This window comes from Mchenga conophoros, linkage group LG14 (assembly GCF_057382185.1).
Source record: "Mchenga conophoros isolate Kocher_MC1m ecotype Shallow Benthic linkage group LG14, M_conophoros_male_GT1.1, whole genome shotgun sequence".
Lineage (NCBI taxonomy): Eukaryota > Metazoa > Chordata > Actinopteri > Cichliformes > Cichlidae > Mchenga > Mchenga conophoros.
This window is the reverse complement of record NC_140539.1, coordinates 22975981-22998258: the sequence shown is the minus strand read 5'-3', so window position 1 is coordinate 22998258 and position 22278 is coordinate 22975981. Positions and strand designations below refer to the sequence as shown.

At 38.5% G+C, this 22278-nt stretch overlaps 1 protein-coding gene across 2 annotated transcripts; it reads right to left on the bottom strand.

Annotated features, from left to right (window-relative positions):
* Positions 1-9902: 9902 nt before the first annotated feature.
* On the bottom strand, positions 9903-22236 carry fxyd6 (FXYD domain containing ion transport regulator 6). 2 transcript variants are annotated; one of them, XM_085243444.1, is made up of 8 exons: positions 22002-22236; positions 14536-14589; positions 14174-14200; positions 13095-13127; positions 12851-12925; positions 12591-12627; positions 12423-12472; positions 9903-11190 (listed from the first exon to the last, which is right to left on the bottom strand). In XM_085243444.1, exons 2-8 carry the CDS (start codon positions 14582-14584, stop codon positions 11153-11155), a joined length of 309 nt encoding a protein of 102 aa, XP_085099570.1. In that variant the 5' UTR covers positions 14585-14589; positions 22002-22236; the 3' UTR covers positions 9903-11152. The 2 variants fall into 2 exon arrangements, with proteins under 2 accessions (XP_085099570.1, XP_085099569.1); XM_085243443.1 differs by having other exon boundaries at positions 14536-14592; positions 22002-22234.
* Positions 22237-22278: the final 42 nt, after the last annotated feature.

The window sequence follows — 22278 nt, the reverse complement described above, 5'->3', positions numbered from 1 at the left end:
TTTGCATAGCTCGGTAAAGGATTAACATCATCATTTGAAAGTGAATACATTAAAGACTTCAGAAAGTCAGCTTTAACAGAGATATTGATCAGAGATATCTAGTGACACCCAGTGGTCACAATTAAAGGTGTTATCATTAGAAGATCATATACTGCTCTATTTCCTGTATAGGCTGCTACCAGCAAACAGTATAGGACCAAACTAGTAAGTGACTCAACCTCAAAATGTTGGTCCACAGATCAATAACATGTGGCTCAGTGATCCATGCTTTTGTTTATGCTTACTGTACAAAAATGTAGTTATTCAAACAGTTTAAAAAGTAGTTACTCTAATTTAAATTGGCAAACTTTAAAGTAGCAAAATTTTAATTATGGCAAACATTAAAGACACTAGTATTCACATACTGCTTTTATAGTTTTACTGACAATTTAAAGCTTGTAAACTACAAGCCACATTTCTCCATTCGCATACATATTCATATGGTAGTTTAATAATTTCAGATACTTTATTTTTCCAAACCACTCAATGTTGAATGCAGCATATTTCCCAAGGACACTTCCGACATGCAGACCAGAGGAACTGGAAATCGAACTACTGACTGATTAGTGGATGACATGCTCTATCTCCTACCCAAAATGTTAAAGTCAAAAATCATATGTTCTAAATTTTCTTCAAAGTGGTCATGCGGTGGATGTTTTTAAATTGACTATTAAATTGCAACAAAGTCACAAACAGAAAACCTTGAAATAGATGGTACAAGTCCATGACTGGTATATAATGATGATTTTGCTTGGCTAATGAAAACCTTGAGGTTGTAGAGTAAATACATAATACATAGAGTGCAGCTGTTAGGCTATCAGGAAACTGGTGAAACTGGTTAACCTAAAAAAAAATAAAAAAAACAACCCAACATACTCTAAAACTGTAAATATGAATTTTCACTTAAACATTTGCTGTTTTGGTTTGTTACTTCAGATCATGTCAGCAATAAACTGATGCATAGCACAGAGAGAAAATGAGTGGCAGAGAGACAGCGAAAGAAGACAGAGACAGAAAAATAGATATGGCAAGTGTGCATGTGAGAGCGGGTGTTGGTAAATGTAATGAAGTTTACCTAATACAACATTTACCTGTAAGAAACATATTTGTTGGTATGGTGACTATGTGAGCTTAAGACATGTGCTCACTGCGGCCAACTGGGAAAGAACCATTGAGAGTACTGAGAATATTCTGATAATATTCTGCTTCACTTATTTTCATTCAGATATCAGTGGCAGAACACAGTACTATTTCAAACAGGCTGTTGGGAGACCTGAAAACAGCTGGAAGTGTTGAAGTCTTTAAATGTCAACATACGCGTTGGTCTAGCTTTTGCATCCTAACTCCAAAAAACTTGAGACACTGTAAAATATAAATAAAAACATAAGATTTGCAAATCTCGTAAACCTGCATTTTATCGACAACAGAACATTGAAAACATACCAACCGAGACAATATGCAATATTGTGAATTAAACGGGAGTTATCCTGTTGGGACACTATCTCATTTTAGATAGAGTCCCAACTGTTTTGGAGCTGGGGTTGTACTTTTTCTTTACTTTTTCTGTTGCGTTTGTTTTTTTTCCTGTCTTCAGCATGTCACTCATGATTTAAGCTGTTTAATTTTGAGTAGATACTTCCTGCAAATTAAGTACCTTGCTCGTGCCAGCTTGAGTCTGCTTTTGCTTTCGGAACTACCTTAATTCTGCATGGTATAAATTCAACAAGGTGCTGGAAATGTTCGACAGAGATGATCACACAGTTGCTTCAGATTTGTTGGCTACACTTCCATGATGTGAATCTCTTGATTCACTGTATCCCAAAGGTGCTCACTTGGACTGAGATCAGATAGCTGTGGAGGCCATTTGAATACAGCAAAGTCATTGTCATGTCTATATAGAGGCCTGGGAGCTTGAGGGTCCTGCACAGTATCTTAGCTGTTCCTAGGACTGCGCTCTTCTGGACAGAGATCAATGTTGTTCCTGGGATCTGCTGGAGCCACTCGCCTAGCTTGGGAGTCACTGCACTGAGTGCTCCAATTACCACTGGGACCACTGTTACCTTCACCCTCCACATCTTCTTGAGCTCTTCTCTGAGCCCTTGGTACTGTGCTTATACTAATACGAACTTATACGAGCTGTGGGTAGTGACCAAAAGAACGAGATCGGGGATACAAGCAGTGGAAATTCGCTTCCTCCGTAGGTTGGCTGGCCTCTCCCTTAGAGATAGGGTGAGAAGTTCAGCCATCCAGGAGGGGCTCAGAGTAGAGCCGCTGCTCCTCCACGTCGAAAGGAGCCAGCTGAGGTGGTTTGGGCATCTGACAAGGATGCCTCCTGGGCGCCTCCTGGGTGAGGTGTTCTGGGCATGTCCCACTGGAAGGAGGCCCCGGGGCAGAACCAGGACATGCTGGAGAGATTATATCTCTCAGCTGGCCTGGGAACGCCTTGGTGTTCCCCCGGATAAGCTAGAGGAGGTGGCTGGGGAGAGGGAGGTCTGGGCTTCTCTGCTTAGGCTGCTGCCCCCGCGACCCGGCCCCGAATAAAGTGGAAGAAGACGGATAGATAGATAGATAGATAGATAGATAGATAGATAGATAGATAGATAGATAGATAGATAGATAGATAGATAGATAGGTGTGTGTGTGTGTGTGTGTGTGTGTGTGTGTGTGTGTGTGTGTGTGTGTGTGTGTGTGTGTGTGTATACATATATAAGACAAGACATAGAAGCAAACAACAATTAAAAGCTGGGGAGCAAAATGGGCCTTCAGATGGGTTTTAATAATGTTGGGTGTTGGAGAGATCCTAATTTGACCTCACAGGAAAACTGTTCCAAGGTTTCGGCGCAGCAACTGCAAAGGCCCAGTCTCCTAGTCTGCTTCTAGGAACAATTAGAAGCAACTGATCAGCTGACCCCCGATTTTGTTTGGAGTATGTTTAGTTAAAAGTTCGGAGAGGCAAAATCTTAAAACCAATTCTATAATGTACTGGCAGTTTAAACGAGCCAAAACTGATGAAATATAGTCACGTTTACGTGTACCTGTCAAGATTTGGGCTGCCGCAATTTGAACAAGTTGGAGACAAGAGAGCAGAGCCTGGCTGATACCAAAATAATGGGCCTTCAGCTGGAAGAATGTGGCTTTAAAATGAGAATTTATTTGTTTCTCAAATGTAAAACTGCCAACAAAGATCATCCCCAAACTTTTCGCAAAGAGAGTTGTGGAGTTTTCCAAAGGGCTAAGGTAACCCTTAAGACAAGAACGAGGGTCAGGAGGTCCAAATAGTACAACCTCTGTTTTTTGATCATTCGCATTTAAAAAAAATTAATGCCAGCCATGATTTTATGTCAGCAAAGCAGTCCAGCAAAACTATTTAAGAGGCTGTAGAATACTTTTTAAGAGGAAAGTAAATTTGTCAATCAGCATAACAGTGAAATGAGATTCCATATTTCATGTTCAACAAACCAATTTAAGTTGGTTTCACCTTTATGACATAGGTGTGTTATTTTGCTGACAGTAGTCATCAGAAGACTGGTGCACTGTAATCATGAAGGGAGGCGCATGATCAGCAAAAGCACTCAGCTAGGCTGTGGCGTTTAATTCATGCTCAACGGTACTAAGGTGCTCAAAGTGTGGCAAGAGAGAAAGAGTGAAAATATCCTTTACACCAGAGATCTCAACCTCCTGGCCCACGCACTTACTTTGTTCAATTAAGTAAGTGCAGTTTTTGATGCGATCGGGGCAGATAACGTGAAGCAGGACAAGAAGAAGAAAAGGTAGTACTAGCAGAACTAAAAGAAGCAGAAGTGGATGAAGGACACGGACAATTTCAAGAAAGATGCATAGTGCAGTATTTTTTGTTGAATTTTATGGAAATGTGATCTGCCTTATATGCAAGCAGAAAATTGCTGTGTTGAAGGAATATAATCTCAAGTGTCATTACGCAACTAAACGCAAAGAGCGTAATGAGAATAACAAGGGAGAAGACAGAAAACAATAGCAGCTACAAAGACGACTGCTATCCCTGCAAGAACTTTTCCACAATTCAGTAAGGACGTTATGCGGTTAATCGCCAAAGCAGGAAAGTGATTCACCAAAGGGCAGTTTCTGAAGGCCTGCATGTCACAAGCTGCTGATATTACATGTCCTGAAAAGAACAGCTTGTTCAACAACATCGCTCAGTTGGCAAATACTGTGGCAACGTGAATGCATTATCAAGTAACATATCAAGTAACAGTGGAGTTACTGTCAGTCAGCTCAAAGCATTCCTGCCCATTCTCCTGAGAAAATCTGAGTAGATCAGCAGTTTCTAAAATACTCAGAAACCAACAAGGATCAACAATCACTTTTTATTTCCTTCTGATGCTCAGATTGGACTTTATTAGATTCAAGATTCTTTATTTACCTATTCTTTATTAGGTCTTCTTAATCATGTCTACATGGCTAAATGCACTGAGTTACTGCCATGTGATCGACTGATTTGCTATTTGGGCTAATGAGCAGTTGAACAGGTGTACCTAATGAAGTGGATAGAAGAGAGTAGGAACACTGCACCAACTAGAAGAAAAGAAGTTGCAGCTTTAGTTGAAAACAGCCAGTCTATGTGAGATCATAGGGTAGCTTGGTGCTAGGCGTTTATCGAGAATAGTTCAGGTTACTTTGTCAACACTTTCCCTTAAACTGTTTTGTCAAACTGTTCCACCCTGTCTCAGCAGTCACCCCGGAGTGCTGTCTCAGCAGTTACCAGCAGTTACTCTAAACGCTTATGTGAACAGTATCTGATCAGCGTCAAACACCTGTCCGGCATAATATGCATCTGTATGTGTGTTGTTCTCCAAACCTCTTCTTGGTGCAGCGATGTTATCAGTTCTAGTGAAGTGTGAGATAAATGGCTGCTCATGCTTACCTCAACCGAAGCCCTTATGGAGAGCAGCTGAACCAAGGCCCGGGGGATCCAACTGTTAAAACTGCCTTCCTCACCGCTTAGCAGTAAGGGCGGTAATTTTTACAGCTCGGTATTTTTCAGCAATTTCTGGGGCCTGAATGGGAAAAGAAAGGGAAAAGGGAAAGAGAGAGAGAGAAAAAAGAGCGCAGGGGGTCCTTGAGACTCAGCTGGTTGACAGCTCCTGTCTCTCTCTGTAACGACTTATTTATTCAGGGATAATTAATCAGGCGCAGTTTTATGGCGGTATGATTAATGCGCTTTGTCATTTGTGCTGCAGCGATGAAAATACAGTACCTATGATGCCGCTGCTCGAGTCTAACTGGCTCAGATGAAACGGCAAACAGGGGAAGTCCTGTTTGCCTCCCAGCAAGGAGCCGTGAAAGCAGGCCTAACTTTTGATGTGTGCATTCTCTTTCTGTAACAAAACAAAAAAGGAAAAACAACCACGTCAGGGAAATTTTTTTATATACTGCACTATTTAAATGCAACCTCGGGGCCTCTATTTATGCTTTGACGTTGACGCTGATGTAATCTGCAGAATTAACGTTCCTCGAAATTTACAGTTCGCGGTGTTGTGTTTCAGTGTAGTGCATTTTTCCCACACTTTGAATTGCTTCTCTTTAGTCAGCAGCTCCCTCCTCACGGCCCCGTCGTGCGACTCCTTAATCGCCATGCTGATCCGAGGGCGCCACCTTGTGGTTGTTTTTGTTACAAGAAGTACATGTGAAGTTCACATGAATTACAAGTGGAAACCTGAACTATTGACCTCTGTCGAAAGAGGGATTTTAGCGGCTCTCTTACGGGACTTTTTGATTGCTCAGTTTTTGGATGCCGCCCACTTAAAAGGAAGAGTAACTGCAAATCAACACAAATTAGTTTCAAGTGAGAGATTTCCCGTAAACCTATGAATCACAAGCAATTACTAAAACAAAAGACATTTCGAATGACGCTCTTCTATCTCTCCACCTGAGGTCCTTGTGGAAGGGTCAGAGCTGTTTTTTCGCTGTTTATTTGTGTATGTTTCATCAACTGTCAGGAGGTTTATGCAAAAAAAGAAAAAAAAAACTTGTGAAACTTGTTGGGCGAGTGCCTCATAGGCAAAGGGAGGATTTATTACAGGTTGGTGTGAGTCTAGATCATTTCCTGTGGACTCTTTAAGGCTAGAAAGGTGCCGTACAAACACTGTCCACTTACCATTACCATGTATCAAAGTGTAAACTTCATACAATTCTGCATACAGCCTTTTATATTATGATGGGGAGCTTGTAATGCAAACCACTTCCAGGTAGGCTACTGAAAAGACGCTGTGCCTGGGTTGGGCGTTTCCTTTCCGAGCAGACTTGTTTTTGTTCTTCAAGGTGTCAAATGTCAGGTGATTCTTTTAACTGGAAGGCTATCATCCTCTGGATACAATTTACTTGTTTTTATTCAGTAACTGCCTTTGTTGTTCACTTTAATATGAACACTTTAATACTGTCAGATTATACATTTTGCTGTTATGTTATTTTTTTAATTGTATAATTAGTTACTTTTATATCTTCTTCTTCTTATATCAAGCACAAACAAAGCGTGGTGGAATACACTTTATTTTTACAAAAGCCTTACATTTTTACACACATAACAGCTCACGGCAATGCCATGTATCGCAGGACATTGCCACAATGGTTCTTCTCGGATTAGTAATCTTCCTCATCACCACGTCTTGGCTGTTGACAAGAAAACAAATGAGGTCATTTTTCATGTAGGGGTTGCATCCATTAATGCCTTTTTCATATCATGTTAACATTAGCTTTATGAAGATTTGCACTATGCAGAAGTTAAAACAGAGTACTGTTTCATCATATAACGAGTTATTGTTTCATAATGACCAGCAGATGTCACTATAAACCCATCCAGCAATATCTTACCTTGGATTTGCCACAGTTTCTGATCTTGTTTCCTTGAGAAAAAAGCAAAACCAAGTGATAGTTAGCTCCTATCAAAATGTATGGATAGTTAAACTACTCCATTATTATTAGGATGTCCTAAAAACTCCAAAATCCAAAATACTTCAGTGAGAGTACTGACAGGGACTAGAAAAAGAGAGCATATTTCTCTGTATCTTCATTGGCTGTTCACACTCAGCCAGCCTTTCCAGCCATGTCCTCGGCAATCCTCACCTTAGGTGTTCCATTTGTTAGGGCCTTTGTTTCTATTTTCCTTTCTTTTCCATTGAAACACATATGAAATCTTATACAAACACAAAACACAGCACATATAGGATGGGAATGCTGTCTTACCTGCCAACAGAATGATGGAAAGGAACACAATGACCCCGGCAAAGATCAGACCTCCAATACGCAGCTTCTCATAATCTGCAAATTCACAAAGCGCTCTGTCACTACACCATTACTTTCCACCCCCTCACCCCCCAGACCCCTAATCCTAACGACAGAAACTGACTGTATCTTGCTTTCTACACACTATGATGAGATACACTTTTTTAAGACGTAGTTGCTTACCATATACAAAGTCTGCATCAAGGTCAACATCTGCACCTATTGAAGGACAGCGAGTGGAAAGAGATACAGAGCCAGTAAAAACTGTTTTCTACAGACACATAACTGCAAGCTGCATCAAGCTCAAATATTGAAGCTATTTTTCACTGTGTTGTGATTTGGACACATTCAAGGCTCAATTCATTGTTTTATTTTGTGCACGTTGTGAAAACAGGGTGACAGTCTAAATTGGTCCATTGTCTGAAGTTGTGCACAGACAACAAGCTCTTCTGGCAGATCGTAAGTGACTTTAAAAGTCCAAATGTTTCTTTAAATAATGATTCTGTATTCCATTATCAGCCCCTAAATTTGTTCTCATTTTACTGCCTCCACAAATGCACTGTCATATAATTTATTATATCACCTTATTACCAAAAAGCCAGAGGCATAACTAGTAATGCAGAAATTCTAAGTAAGCATGATTGACTGTGAAACAATGCTTAAATGCTAGAAGGTCATATTTTCCATGACCAGTGTTAACCTTTGTATAACAATAAAAAAGGGAACTTTACACTCCCCTGATATATGACTAACATGCTCACTTGTGGTTCTGACTCAGAATCACAACAGTAAGTTTAGCTATGACCTTGCGAATGTTATGTCACTCGAATGCGTCTGTTTCCTTGCCCTGGCGTTTGTTCATAATGAGCAGTTCAGCTGCTGTGTAACTCACCTTTAGGAGAAGACATGTTGTCTTGTCTTGTTTGTGTGTTCAGCTGGTCAAACTGCAAAAAGATAATACAAATAGGTTTTTTTTTATTTAAAGTGTGCGTGTGTGGGGCGATGGGGGGTTGCATCTACCAACCGGTGATCCACCAAGGTCCACTGTTTTAAATTATTAAACACAAACCTTTGTATTAATAGCATTCCCACCATTGGGTCTGGTATGTGAAAGCGTGTGTGGGTTAAAAAGTTTGTGGGCATTTTGTTTCTACAGCCCCTCTCTTGTAATAAAGTTTGACTGTTCTAGTAGCTAATTTAACTGGGCTTATTCACTTTAGATGAGAGGCAGTTGAAAGGCTTGGAAACTTTATATGTCCTGAACAAATTGCCCTGTGGGTTGCCTACTGCAGTCTTAATGGCAAAGCGATTGCCTTGATCTTCACTGAGAGGTTAATGGCAGTATTGATTCTTCTTCCGCACCCATTCTGCCAACATCTTTCACCACCCCTCCCCACCACCAAAACCACACGCATTCCCACAAACAAGCGTTTCTTGTTTGATCTCCAAGTCTTTAATTGTTAACTTAAACAGATTAAAGAACTGAGACTTTCCCTGGCTCTCTCCACTTACTTCAAGCATGCCATTGTGTGCATTGTGAACTTCAGTTCTTTAATCCTTTATGTGCCTGGGCCTTTTCAATGCACCACTGAGCATAAGGGCATACCAGGCAGTTACTCATTAATATATTACAGCTCCAATATTCATTAACCTTGAACCTTGCACAGTCTGATAGAGGTTATAGATAGAACATGGAAAAGAAGCTGCTGTGACGACTGCCTAATTGATATATAGTGATTTTGGCAAATAAAGACAGCACCCCTAAAGTCAAGCACTACATCACTGCTATGAGATTTCTTTAAAAGTGGGCATCTAGCAGGATATTTAGTAAACAAACTACTGTCCTCTAAACCCAGCTTTACAACACATATTAACTGAGCCATGAGAACATGTTTTGGACTATTTGGACAGCCTGCATTCAAAGGTTAAACTTTTCATTGCAGGAATGCCGGTAATTCACATTTAATACAGAAATAAACACAGAGATTAACTTAAACCTATTAAAACATGTATCTTCCATACATGATCCAGCTCTAACATTTATTTAAATAATTTTAAGGTAACAGATTATTGTGCCACATTTATTTTAATATTTATTTTAAGAGAGCAGTCACTCACCTGAGCTGCAGAAGGCTCTGTATCACCACTGTCCAGGTGTGTCTGCGGGTGGCCCTGTCTGCATTTCCAGACCAGACTCCCACATTAGAAATCCCCACCCACTAAACCACCCCTCCACGCTCAGGCATATTTTAGTTCAGCCGCTCAGTTACATATTTATAGTCTCATAAAATTTGCAAGCTGGTGCCAATAAACAAAAGCTGCTTCAACCTTTGGAATCGTAACAGAAAATGCGGCATGTTATAGAGTCTTCAGGTGGAGAAATCTTTCCCTGACACATGGTTTCATAGCCCCAAGTGACAGTATTATAACCTTGACTGACATTGATTGGAAAACAGCAGAGTGATTTCAAATGCTGTTTGACGTTTGCATGTAAATGAATGTTTATAGAAAGTTCCCTGAAGAAAACAATAAGAATCCAAATTCTACAACAAAATCAGGTTTTCAGCAAGATAAAAACAAAAAAGAAATAAACAAAAAAATACACGTTTTGTGTTCCGCCACTTTTATTTATGCCAAAGCACAACAGGTTGCCACACAACAAGGCTCTTGTGTGAAGAATGAACATATTTACTTGTTTAGCTGTCATGTTTAATTTCAGACTTAATACTGGTTAAAACCCGACCTGGCAGCAGGGTGACAACAAGGACTAGTCATCTATACTCTCTCTATAATTTGGCTTACATTAGGCTACTATTAATGTAGTCTGGCAAACAAATAATATCAATATCACGACTCTCAAACTCCACAGACAAACTTAATCTCTCTTCCGGCAGTGTAATGCATGTCTAGTTATTTAAAACATCATGAGACTGACTAAACAAATAACAAAGAGAAAAGAACGATACCCTGGCTCGACAGATTTGTGGCACCAGTGAGTGTGTATGGGAAAACTAATTATAGCCTGCTGGAGACTAGCTAATCCTGACGGAGCCAGTGACAGAGCAGTGGAGTGGATATGTGGAGAAGGTGGCAGTGAGATAGCTGATGCAGAAGCTTCCTCCACTATGAACTGTTAAACACTGCGGTGGAGGGGCCCATGCAGGCACCTGCACACTACTGTGCTCCCTCAAGAGAGCTGTGGCAGTTGAGATTGTCTTATATAAGGCTCATCACACTTGCATGTAGAGATGCACATGCACTTGTGATGTACACACAATCATACACATACAGGATATGCATGCACACATAACTACACTCATGTGGCCACACAAACACACCCAGCCATTCACACTTAAACGTAAATGAAGATATTCATATTTCTGTGAACTGTCAGTACTACTTATACACATATCGTATTGATACATATATATACTGTATATATATATATATATATATATATGTATGTGTTATATTCTAACTGTGGCAAAATATGACGCTGGACAATTAACAAAACAATTAGGAACAGCAGGTCACACAAGATTTGAAAGTCTTCTTTTCTTTTAAAGACAATCTTGCATTAAAGGTGCTACTGGCTACGACAATGAAGTGGAGACACGGTCACAGAAAGGCACAGGAATGGACAAGAGCACAGGCAGCGAGGGAGGGACTGGCATGATCACAACGAAGAACAGCAGGCACAAGAATTATGTACATATCAGCATTACTCCTCTAAACATATACCTCCCCTCTTACCCTATCGCATGACCGGTTATAATAATCACCCACACCTTCACTATTATTGTAGACAAGTATCAAATAAAATCTTCATTTCAGAAGGTAGTTCTTTAGAGTTGCCTCAGTTCTCTGGTGGAGTCTCCTTGGCAGCTGCTGCAGCTGAAAAAGGTCAATGATGAGTGAGTTAGCTGAAGCGAACATGCAAAACATTAAACTTGCCTAGAGTTATTTCTTGTTAAATATTCCTCTCCTGTGCCAAAACATTCACTCACTTGCAATCACTTGAAGGTGAAGGACAATGCTCAGGGCTCTGCTGCTAATTGAGGGCCATTAAGTATGCAAGGAGTACCTGGATTTTGTACTTGTGACCTTATAACAAAGAGCACTACTGTAGAGTATATGTATTCACTCACTTAATGTACAAGGTATGCACATTTTAGAGTGGAAGATACTCTTATAACTCACACAAGTTAACTCATGCAATTCAGTAAAAATGCTATAAATATCATATCAAAATATTCAATTAAAACACATAGTCCATATGCTTTCTTGAAAAGGTGTACTTGAATTCAAACCTTGATTGTTCCCCAAACCTAAAGTAGTTTTGTTGCATAAGTTTAACCAATTTTCACTTTAAAACTAAAAATAATATCTTAAAGAAAAACTTTCTGGTCTAAAGCCTAAAGACAAACTTTCTCCCTGCTACCTTGTGAATCACTGAGCTCTTCTTGAAGACGGCATGAAAAGAAGCTAAGATTCACTAAGATTTAAAGCAACAGGTGCTGAAACATCTCTTTAAAACATGGGTTATATACAGTGGACTAAATCCACTTTAAAATGAAAAGTCTAAGCAATATTTCTAAGCTAAAACTTGAAAACCACATAATGGGGAAATACACGGTATACACCAACTTTTTGTGGGGTGTAAGAATATATGTCCTCTTCAAGATGTTATTTAAAAATATTTTGAAATATATCAAGCACTGTTATGTAATAATGACAGTAATAACACTGTTTATATTTGCACTTTTTCTTTTATAGCATATCGTAAAGTATATTTTTTGCTGTGATTTTTACTGGTTTTATGTGACCAAAGGATCACAATGCATCTTCCATCAGTAGCTTTAGACAAATGGATAACATGAGAGAAGAAACACTGCAAAAAATGATCCCACATTTGACTGATTGTTTAAAAGCCTTTTAACTGTAAAAAAAAAAAAAAAAAAAAAAAAGCAGATATTGCAGATATTCTGAAATGTAGCCAAAAGGAGCAGATTTCCCAGTTCCTGTGTTCTATGGGCTCTCTCAGAAGGAAACTTAATTATGGATGTATGTCAGAGGGTGAGCTTGAGGTGAGGAGGAAATGACAAGAGTTAAAATGTGCATCTTACCCTTGGAGACAATCAGATTCTCCTCCTGTGCCTCTTCATCTCCGGGGGCCCTGAAGAGAGGATCCACAGGTTGTCATGGTAACTAAATCAAATAGTATGACCCAAAAAAGCTCTTCATGCAGCAAAAAAAAAATCATTTCTGTACATCAGAGAGGGACACTGACATACCTGGGCTTCTGTTTAATACCACAGCGGCATCGCCGACCTGGAAACACATTAAACTGTCATCTGTATTGTTCTGTTGTGAACGAAACATCTGTGTCATCACTATTAAAGTGTTATGTGAAACAGCGCGTAAGAAAGGTCATGGAGTAGAATGATGTGAAAATTCTATGAAAATGCAGTTTTTTATAATTAAATTGTAACATTTGGTTATAGTGGAGAGCGCGTGTAGACATGATGAAACGACACACACAAGGTTAACTTACTGAGGATTAGAAGAATGCCAAGTGTAAACAGCACCACTGCAAATGCCAATCCCCCAATCCTCAAGGTCTCATAGTCTGCAGAAGAAAGAAAGCAACAGCAGGGGTGTAATTTAATCATTGTTTATCGCAAATAATGCTTTATAAAAATTTTAATTTATTTATTTTTAGGGATTTACAATGAGTCTATGTCTATGTAATTACTTTCAATGTGCTAGTTATTTCAGAAGGTTTTGCTTTAACTTACCATAAATAAATGGGTTTTCAGATGTATTGGTTGCTGCAAACAGGGAAACAAACACATTTATAAAACCACAATGAGAAATCAAAACACATTGTCTCAGTTGCAAGCCTGTATCACTATTATCAATACACTTTTCTGAGTGTTTTGTGACAAAATCCATGTCTTTCTTCTTTTGTAATCTATATAATTATTTTTATGACTCATCTTGAAAATTAGTCAACTAAAATCAGCTTTCCTAAGGGTATTGGTAGTCATTCAGGAAATTATTGCTCTGTTAATGAAAATGAAATGGATATAGAAGACCACTAACTCAGTGATCTGTCTCTCTCCTCAGCTAATACAGACTGGAAGAGCATGTGTTTAAAAAGATAAATACTCTTTGTTTGATTTTTCAGAAACAAAATGTTATTGTGAACAGGATGTTTATCTCAATAACAGTATCTCAGGATATCTCAGTATTTTTGTTTGTGCTAAAATGACTATACTAAGCCTAAGTCAGTGTGTTTCTAGTTTCAGTCTGGAGTGGCACTGTAAGCTGAAACTCTAATGTAATAACGAATTGTAACTTCACACATTATCATATCCAGCTTACATAAATATATACACAATATAAAACACATGGTACTTATTTAATAGATTCTTGTTATTTATGTACAAATATTTATAGCTTTATATGTCAATAGGAGATAAGCTGGGGAAAGCTGGCATGAAACAATATTGCATATAATAATATCACATATTAAATAGATTTCATATAAAATGTCATTTACTTCAAGCAGTGATTTTTCAGTAATAGCATTATGATGGTTTGACTTTGAAACAGTGCTCTTTAGATGCAACACTTTAGATTTCATAGATTTTGAAATCCTATATATTTATCCTACTTTATCAACTCTATTTCTTGCCAAATTACTGCTCATATGTCTTCAAAACTAGAATCTGTTTGGGTTAATAACTTGGTCTGGTAATTTTAAGGCTCTATCAGTACATCCGAAGAGTCTGATCTAAACATGAATAGATCATCAGTAAAGCACTTAAGATCAATGTTTGACCCCATTAGAGACCACAGGAAGAGTACTCACCCCCCTCTGTATCAGTGTTTGTTGCAGCTGCGAGGCAGAGTGTTAAGTGGTTAAAGTGAAAAGGTGGAAAGAAAACAGAAAGGGGAAAAACACAGGAAATTAGAGGGCCATAAGTGAAAGATGAAAAACATATCTTTGCAAATTCAGTCCCACACAATAAGAGACCAGGCATGCAATCAGTAAAATCCACACTTAAACTGATGTTTTTCTATGGATTTGACTTGTCCACCCCCAGTCCTTTTCCATGAAATGTCACCGCTTGCACCAACACTGCCTCCCTATGGACAATCGGCGAGTGTGCATGCATGTGTGTTTGTATGCATGGATGCACGTGTGTGTTGCATGAGCAGGGTTGTACTTACCAGTCATATATACAAGGAGTGAAGAGACGATGAGCAAAATAGTTTCCATGGCAACTGCTGACACAGAGTAATGAAAAAGAAAGGGGGGGGGGTGAGAGAGAATTGAAGAAAGACAAAATAGACAGTCAGGGGGATTTTTGTTGTTTGTTTGTTTGATTGTTTGTTTTCCCCACTCCACTCCAGCACATTCATGTCTGCAGTCTGGTACAAAAACAGCAACAATGAACATGCATTCAAGGTATACTGTGCAAGATGATGACCACACAATTACGCACCTATTGAGTGAGAGGAAAGAGGACTCACATCACGCACAACACTTGCTCTGTCCAGCCTTTTGGAGTATAGCAGATGTCAAATGCTTGTGGATACAGCTTTTATCTTGCACAATGATCTGTGTTCAGAGCCATACATGTTCTCTTTTTCTGGCAGAGACTGCTTCTTCGTCTCTGTGGGCATCACACAACCTTGACCTATTTTTATGTAGGCTATTCAGTGCGCACCCACGTGCAGACACACACCATGTCTGCTACAGAGATATCTCTTATGTTCAGGCAACTATAATGTTGTTATGTCCAGGCAAACTATAATGAGCTAAAATATTTTATGTATTTATTAATATTCAGTTTATTTAATTAATCATTTTTTAGACATCCAAGGTATATGGCTCCACAACTCGCTATGTTGGAGTGTCAATCAGCCGGTGGGTTCCCCACTTTGACCCAGATTAAAATATCTAGAGCGTTATTACGTGGGTTGTCATGACATTCTGCACAGGGAAGGGACGTTTGTTTTTCACAATATCATTAACACAATTCACGGTAACATAGAAATGAAAGGTATTACACATATGGATGGATGGATGGATGGATGGATGGATGGATGGATGGATGGATGGGAAGTTTTAGCAGTTTCTAGACATTAAATGCTGCCTCATGTTGCTTGGTTTAAATCCACTGAGAAAAACTTGTGTGAATAATGTTGGGTGTCCCGAAACTTCTCAGTGTTAAAGTAAGATTTTAGAAAAGTTGTGAGATTGTAAAATCTGTCCTTGAACACAGTGCAGTAATCCAAGGACTACAGAATTGGGCTCAACTTTCAAGTGCTGAAAAAATATGCATCAAGTTGTTCTATACCCTCAATTAACAATTTTTTTTTTTTTACAACAAGTCAATTTATGAAATTTCTTCCCTCCTAGTTATTCTGTGATCAGTTGTAAAGGGAATTATAGTAAAATTGAAACTCAGTTAATCAGTTTGCATTCTGACATCATCCAGACCATCTGGTGATAAAAATTCAGGTGTGTGAGAATGTGTAAAATGAACAGATTTGGTCTTTTTTGGCTGTGTTTTAGCATAATGAATGAGTCTCACCTTTGGCCTCTAGTGTTTGAATCTCTGAGACCAACTTAGACCACTTTCTTGATTTTATTTTGTAGCATGTAAACAAACAAAACATATGGCAGGTTCAGTTAATCTGTTTATGTTTTTTGTCACTCTAATATCATGATACCACTGTACATGGCTGTTGAATGCAAATACGTGTCATGGATCAGTGTTTAGTGAGCAGTCCAAAGCCCTATCAAATTAGCTTGTGCAAATAAAGTGTCTGATAGATTGTTATACATCAGCTGACAGTGACTATTGACTATAATCCTTCACTCTAAATGAATATAGATGGGAAACACAGCATGACAGCAATGGATTTGATGGAGCAGAACAATGCTCTGTGTGAACTAATAAAACAAAACAAGTCTGCAGTTCAACATGCATGATCTATAAACAAACCATGGGATGTCTGCACTGCACCTTCCAGAGGTTTTATAACCCATACTTTAGTACTGTTAACGGAGAGTATCGACTACTAATTCTAAGAGAACTGAACTGGTCCTCTGATTGACTGGGTCTATTTATGTCCATCTAGCCATCTGTCTATTTGCCTGTGTTCAGCTGCATCACTTGTATAGGACATAATGCATTTAAGCAAACAAATTATCCCATTATGGTCATTAGTTGTAGTATGAACAACAGCATTCCTGCGCACTTGCAATTTGTATGTTGTGCTCCGCTTATTTGATTTGTGAGCTATAAACAGATCTAAACAGCACAATAGTAACTGGGACATTTCTAAAATGATGTGACATAAGATGACGATGGAGGAACAGATGAAGCTGTCCCATCCAATAGAATGATACATCTGAAACAAAAATCCTTGCATGTGACCTTGAACAGAAGAAATATTTTTTGTTAAATGCCTGTTTCACACACAAGTACATTTCTATAGATTCCACCTTGTGATTCTCAAATCATAAGGTGGAATCATCAGTTAAAGATATTATCAGTTAAAGGTAGTGACATTTGGAATAATATTCCAGCTGTAATAGGAGAATGTACTACCTTCAAATCATTTAAAACTCATCTCAAATAATGGCTAAAGGGGAATCAGATTTGTGATCATGAATTTGATATTAATATATGTTATTTTTAATGTATTTTAAAAATTACAACATTTGTTGTTCTGCATTTTCTTACAGTCCTATGAAATTTTATGTTTTAAATTTGATGTGTATGGACTAGATTGGTGTACATTGTTTGATGGTGTGTTGAATTTCTTATTTATCCTTTTATTCCGACCTGCCAGGGACAACAGATGAAAAGTAGCCTTTTGGCTAACTCTGTTTATTTACATTGATATATTCAACAATATGCACTGTCCCTTTTAAATAAATAATATCAATGTATTCATTTATATGTTGCATTATTAAGACCTTTAAAGTTCTATGTAACATCCCAGTGATAGAAAAGAAAATAGCTTCCTTTAGCGCAGGACTTTTTTTCCCCACACCTGTTACTAAGCAGACAAGACAGAAAGCTCTGTCCTCTTTTTTCAAGGTGTGCATTTGAGAAGATTAACATGCAGTTCAACTTTATTAATAAACACTGCATCTGCTCACGTGCAGCATGCAACAGGCATAAAAAAAATAGGTCATTCATTAGCTAAGCAAGTCATCTATGTTTATTTTGTCAAACACTCCTTGTTTCATGGACAATTGTTTAGTTTCTTTTTTTAATCTTTAATGCTTCATCTTTCATGCTAGTTTTACTGTGGCTAAAATCACAATAATCAAAGAGCTGACAGCCGTGATGATGGTTACAATAAAGGAAGGTATTTGACCGTGAGCCACCTGCAACTCCCTTTTCAATGGTCTTTCACTTTCATCTTTCACTCTTCACATGCTGTTAAACTGCTGTTGGAAAAACACTATCAAGGATGATATGAGATAAATAAATAAAAAGGCAGATAGCAAGAAGCAACTGTGCTCTAAAAGATGTTGGCTGCTTGATGAGCCTTTATCAGAAATAATCAATAGTCAGTGAAAGTTTTTTTATCCTCCTGGGCCCACCCACAGATCAGATTTCCACTAAGCCTTTAATTGGTGATGACATCACAAAAATTACATTTATGAACATGATAGAGGGAGAGTGACCTGAATGCTTTTTAAAAGGCTTTTTAATTATAAAAGGAGAAAATGGGTTTTTTCAATGATTTGTTTTTTTGTTTTTGTTTTTTGCAATACCTCAAGTGGCTATTAGTAAATATTAGCACTTACAAGGTGGCATCATTCCTCCCTGAATATGTTACATTTGTTGATGCATTACCACCGGCTGTGCATCAGTAAACATTATGAGGAAAATGTATCATGTCACCTGTGTGTGTGTGCATACACAAGATTGCTTTTATATCAAATAGCATAATCTGAGGTCATACTGACATGGGGAATTGTTCACTTATTCATGTGAATAATGTCTTGGCATAATATGTCTCAACATAATACAGCAAGAGCAATATGGCGTAATGTGTGTCAGCCAGCTGCTCTCTTGCACTGGTAATCTAAAGCTCGATCTGTCACTTTGGTGCTAATGGAAGGAGAGAATTTTGAAAAAGTAGACAGAACCATACCAAGGCTGATGGAGAGAAGTTTGATGCTCTTTTGTGTCCTTCTTACTCAGGCACTTGCTAATGGCATAGATATGACAGTAAGTGCCCAGGGTTAAGTGGCCAGCCGGACAACCTCAGCTGATTTCAGAGTAGCCAAAGATAGTCTGAGGTTAAAGGGCACGCAATCAGCGTCACACAAAATATAGCAAGTTTATTCAGACCGCAACACTCATCCCTCTTTGTAAGGACATAGAGAGCTGTCCCTTGAGCAGTAAAAAAAAAATCATCTTGGAAAAAGTTCTGCAACGGTTTCAGCAATTGAGGCATTGATTTTAGATTGATTCTAGATTGATTTTAGATTGCCTGCAAAAAGTCTTGATTTTTAATGGCTGAAAAGCAGAAGAATATTTATTTAGAGTGCTAGACATAAAGATGAGATGTGTAGAAAAATAGTTGATGCCTGTTATTTTACACTACCTTTTTACGATATTGTGTTTGAAGGAATGAAATTCCTTAGATTTGAGTGTTTTATATATAACACTATATATAATCTAGTCAGTAGTGGAGTTTTTATACTTTGCTGCTTACTGTTTCTTTTCGGTTTCAGTCACTGTTCAGTTTAACAGTTTACTCACTGTTAGGTAAGGTTTAGGCACTAAATCCCATATGGAAAAGAAATAGTAAAAACTTATATGATTTACTCATGAAAGTGGCCACTTTCTCATTACTTTCATATATTGTTTTAGTAAGTATCCAAAACATACAAGTTTCATTATATAATTTTTCAAGGGATCTTATATGTGTTTTCACTCTTGTATGTTTTTCATACAAGTTTCACACAAGACAGATACAAACTTTATAAGATTTATATATATCTTTTCCATATGGGATAACTTGGTTATATTTAAGAAAATATCATAATTTGGTTTACAATGTACTTGTATATGACATAAACCAGTAATCTACCAAGTCCTATCAAATATCCCACAAAAGGATGAAGACAAAACATTTATACACCAGTACTAAAATATCAGCTTCATAGGTTTAGCTTAAAATTACTTACTTCTCTGGCCAATATCCATGACCATCAGATGAGTACAAAAATTACAATGACTTTTGTTTGAGTTCAATTTGGCTTCCTTCTGAAGTGTAGAACTTTTGACCTTGGGTGGGTCAGTGTCATATTTTTCCTGTGAGAACGAGTTAGACATTTGGCACAATTGTACTTCCCCATATAATGTATCGTTTGATTGTTTCTGCCAGCCTTTTTCTCCCTGTGTGTGAACATGACACCTGAGCAGTTGCCTTTCCATCTTTCCTCTGTCTAATCTGCACCATTGTTTGGTAATATCAAGTTCCTCAGCCAGGCTTTCTATTTTCTGAGAGTACAGAACTAGAAAAGGGCAGACGTGGTGATGATATCTGTTTGGAAAAGGCAACAACATTGAATGGAGGCTGTTTCCTGTAATGTTGGGACGAGGAAAGGGCAAGCTGAAAGCCAGTGAGACTGGGAGACAGGCTGACAGGGTTAGACATTGTCTGGTAGTACAGGTGAAGGGCATGCAGAGGAGACACTGTCTGAGGGGAGAGGACTGTGGTAGGGCAGCCTGTTGTACTGTAGTGACATTTACAGTATAACATGCAAAGAGCTTTAAAAACAAAGGCCAAGGAGGGACAAAGCAATAACAGCAGTGAGATAGTGAAGTACACAAGGGCAGCAGAGTGCTCCAGAATCACAGAGACATGAAAAAAAATAATGGTTTAACCTTTGACATTATACTGCTTGGCAAATGTGTAACTCTCATGCAGGAGTTGTGGGGGGAAAAACAACAAGGTCATGAAGGAAAATCCATCCTAAAATGACAGTGTGTGTTTTTACAGATGACCACACCCCACTAACACCAACACTCAGTCAATTCAATTCAATTTAATTCATATTAGTGCCAAATCACAATAGCAGTTGCCTCAATGCGCTTTATATTGCAAGATAGAGACCCTATACTGTAATAATAGTATAGTAGTTCTATCAATAGCCTATCATGTACCAAATGAAACAGAGGTTAGGTGATATTTGAAATTATCACATGACAGATGTTTTTGTTCTTGTTGTTGTTGTTTTCCCCCACTGGCATTTCCTGTGTGCTTCAAAGTCAGGGAAGTGCAAATTCGTGTAGTTTTCATTTGCACCTCAATTTGCACTTCCCTGACTGATACCACACTATTTGCTTTGTAGATCTATTGGTTAGCTATCAGGCGTACCTTTTAACACAGTTTTAAAATATTGTCTGGGATAACTGGGCCATATCTTCCTGTTTCACTTTACACTTTGGAGTAGTGCGGGTGTCTGAAGGAAATTAGTTTGGGTGACTAATAACCCTGAGGCATTATCTAAACCCAATAAATCCAACTAAATATGAAAAGAGCCCTATATATTAACATCAATACAATGTGGGGCAGCTGTACAATGCATGAATCCAAAAAACAAAACAAAACAAAACAAAAAACAGCCTTGACCTCTATATCTACCATTATAATGATGTTACACCACTATGACAGCCATCGTAATTTAGTGTCCAGTTATCGCCATGGTAACTGTCTCCAACTGACAATTGTGGCGCCGAAAGAGAAATGGGTTAAAGCAGAGACAACACTGACTCCACTTAAACAGGAATAAGGGGTGTGGCGTGCATCTTTAAGGTCGAAATCTCTGGCCTACATTGAGACGATTTCTAAGATAACTGATTTATAAATAAATAAGTAAATAAATAAATAATGAGCGTGACCGTACATTCAGCGGTTGTTTCCAGATAAAGTCGCCTGTCGGGGACAAAGGGAGACCTCAATCACACACACTGATAACCTCTCTATTACTCGTGACGATCCATCAAGGCTCTGAGCTAAGTTACGTGTTGTTTGGTTTGACTGACATAAAACAACAACAAAAAACACCTTGCACAATATGCCTCAATATCCGATGCGTGACGTCTTCGCATTGATCCACTTTTGCGTCTCTCAACCTGTGGATTATCTGATGATTGAGAAAACCCGAGCCATCATCCGCCTGGTGATTTTCCTTTTCACGGAAACAGCTAAACAGCAGTGTCATAACGAACGAGTTCATTTTACTTGAAAATGACAAGTGGATTAATAATGGTTTTTATCCCGTTTTTGCAATATCCGCGTAGCCAGCGATTAGTGCCAACAGACACACCCTCGTGGTACATGTTCGCGTGGTAAATAACAAGCAGCCTTGAAAATGCCAGCTCGATTAGTTATTGTGACCATGTACACCAGACAGGTGGTTATTATTGAAAACAATAATAATAATAATAAATGACACCGCACGTTTGCCTAAAATAATTCCACAAAGAAGTTTGCACGAAAGACACAATTTATGCACACTGGAGAGGCGTTATGAATAAAATTGCCTTGCCTTACAGTCCTATTGCACTCATATTCTTTTTAGACCACTGGATCCCTTTTTGTCTTTATATGAATAACACAATCAAATATGTCGCTTATTAACTTACCTTTTGTTTCTCCAGCGGACCGTTGGTTAACAAACTGATATCCACCTGCAAAAATCAATCAGTTTGTCTCACAAGGACTCTGCTTCAAGTATTCTCATCTGTCAATATGTGCAACCTGCTCATATGTACTTCCCCTGGAAAAATAGATGTGATGACGACAACAGTGTGACTCCTGGAGTGACTGCTTATTTAGTGCGTGGAATCGTCCCTGCCGCTCCCTTTCTGCATCTCTCCCTCTCTCACACACCAGGCACGCTCACCACAGACCCTCCTGCTC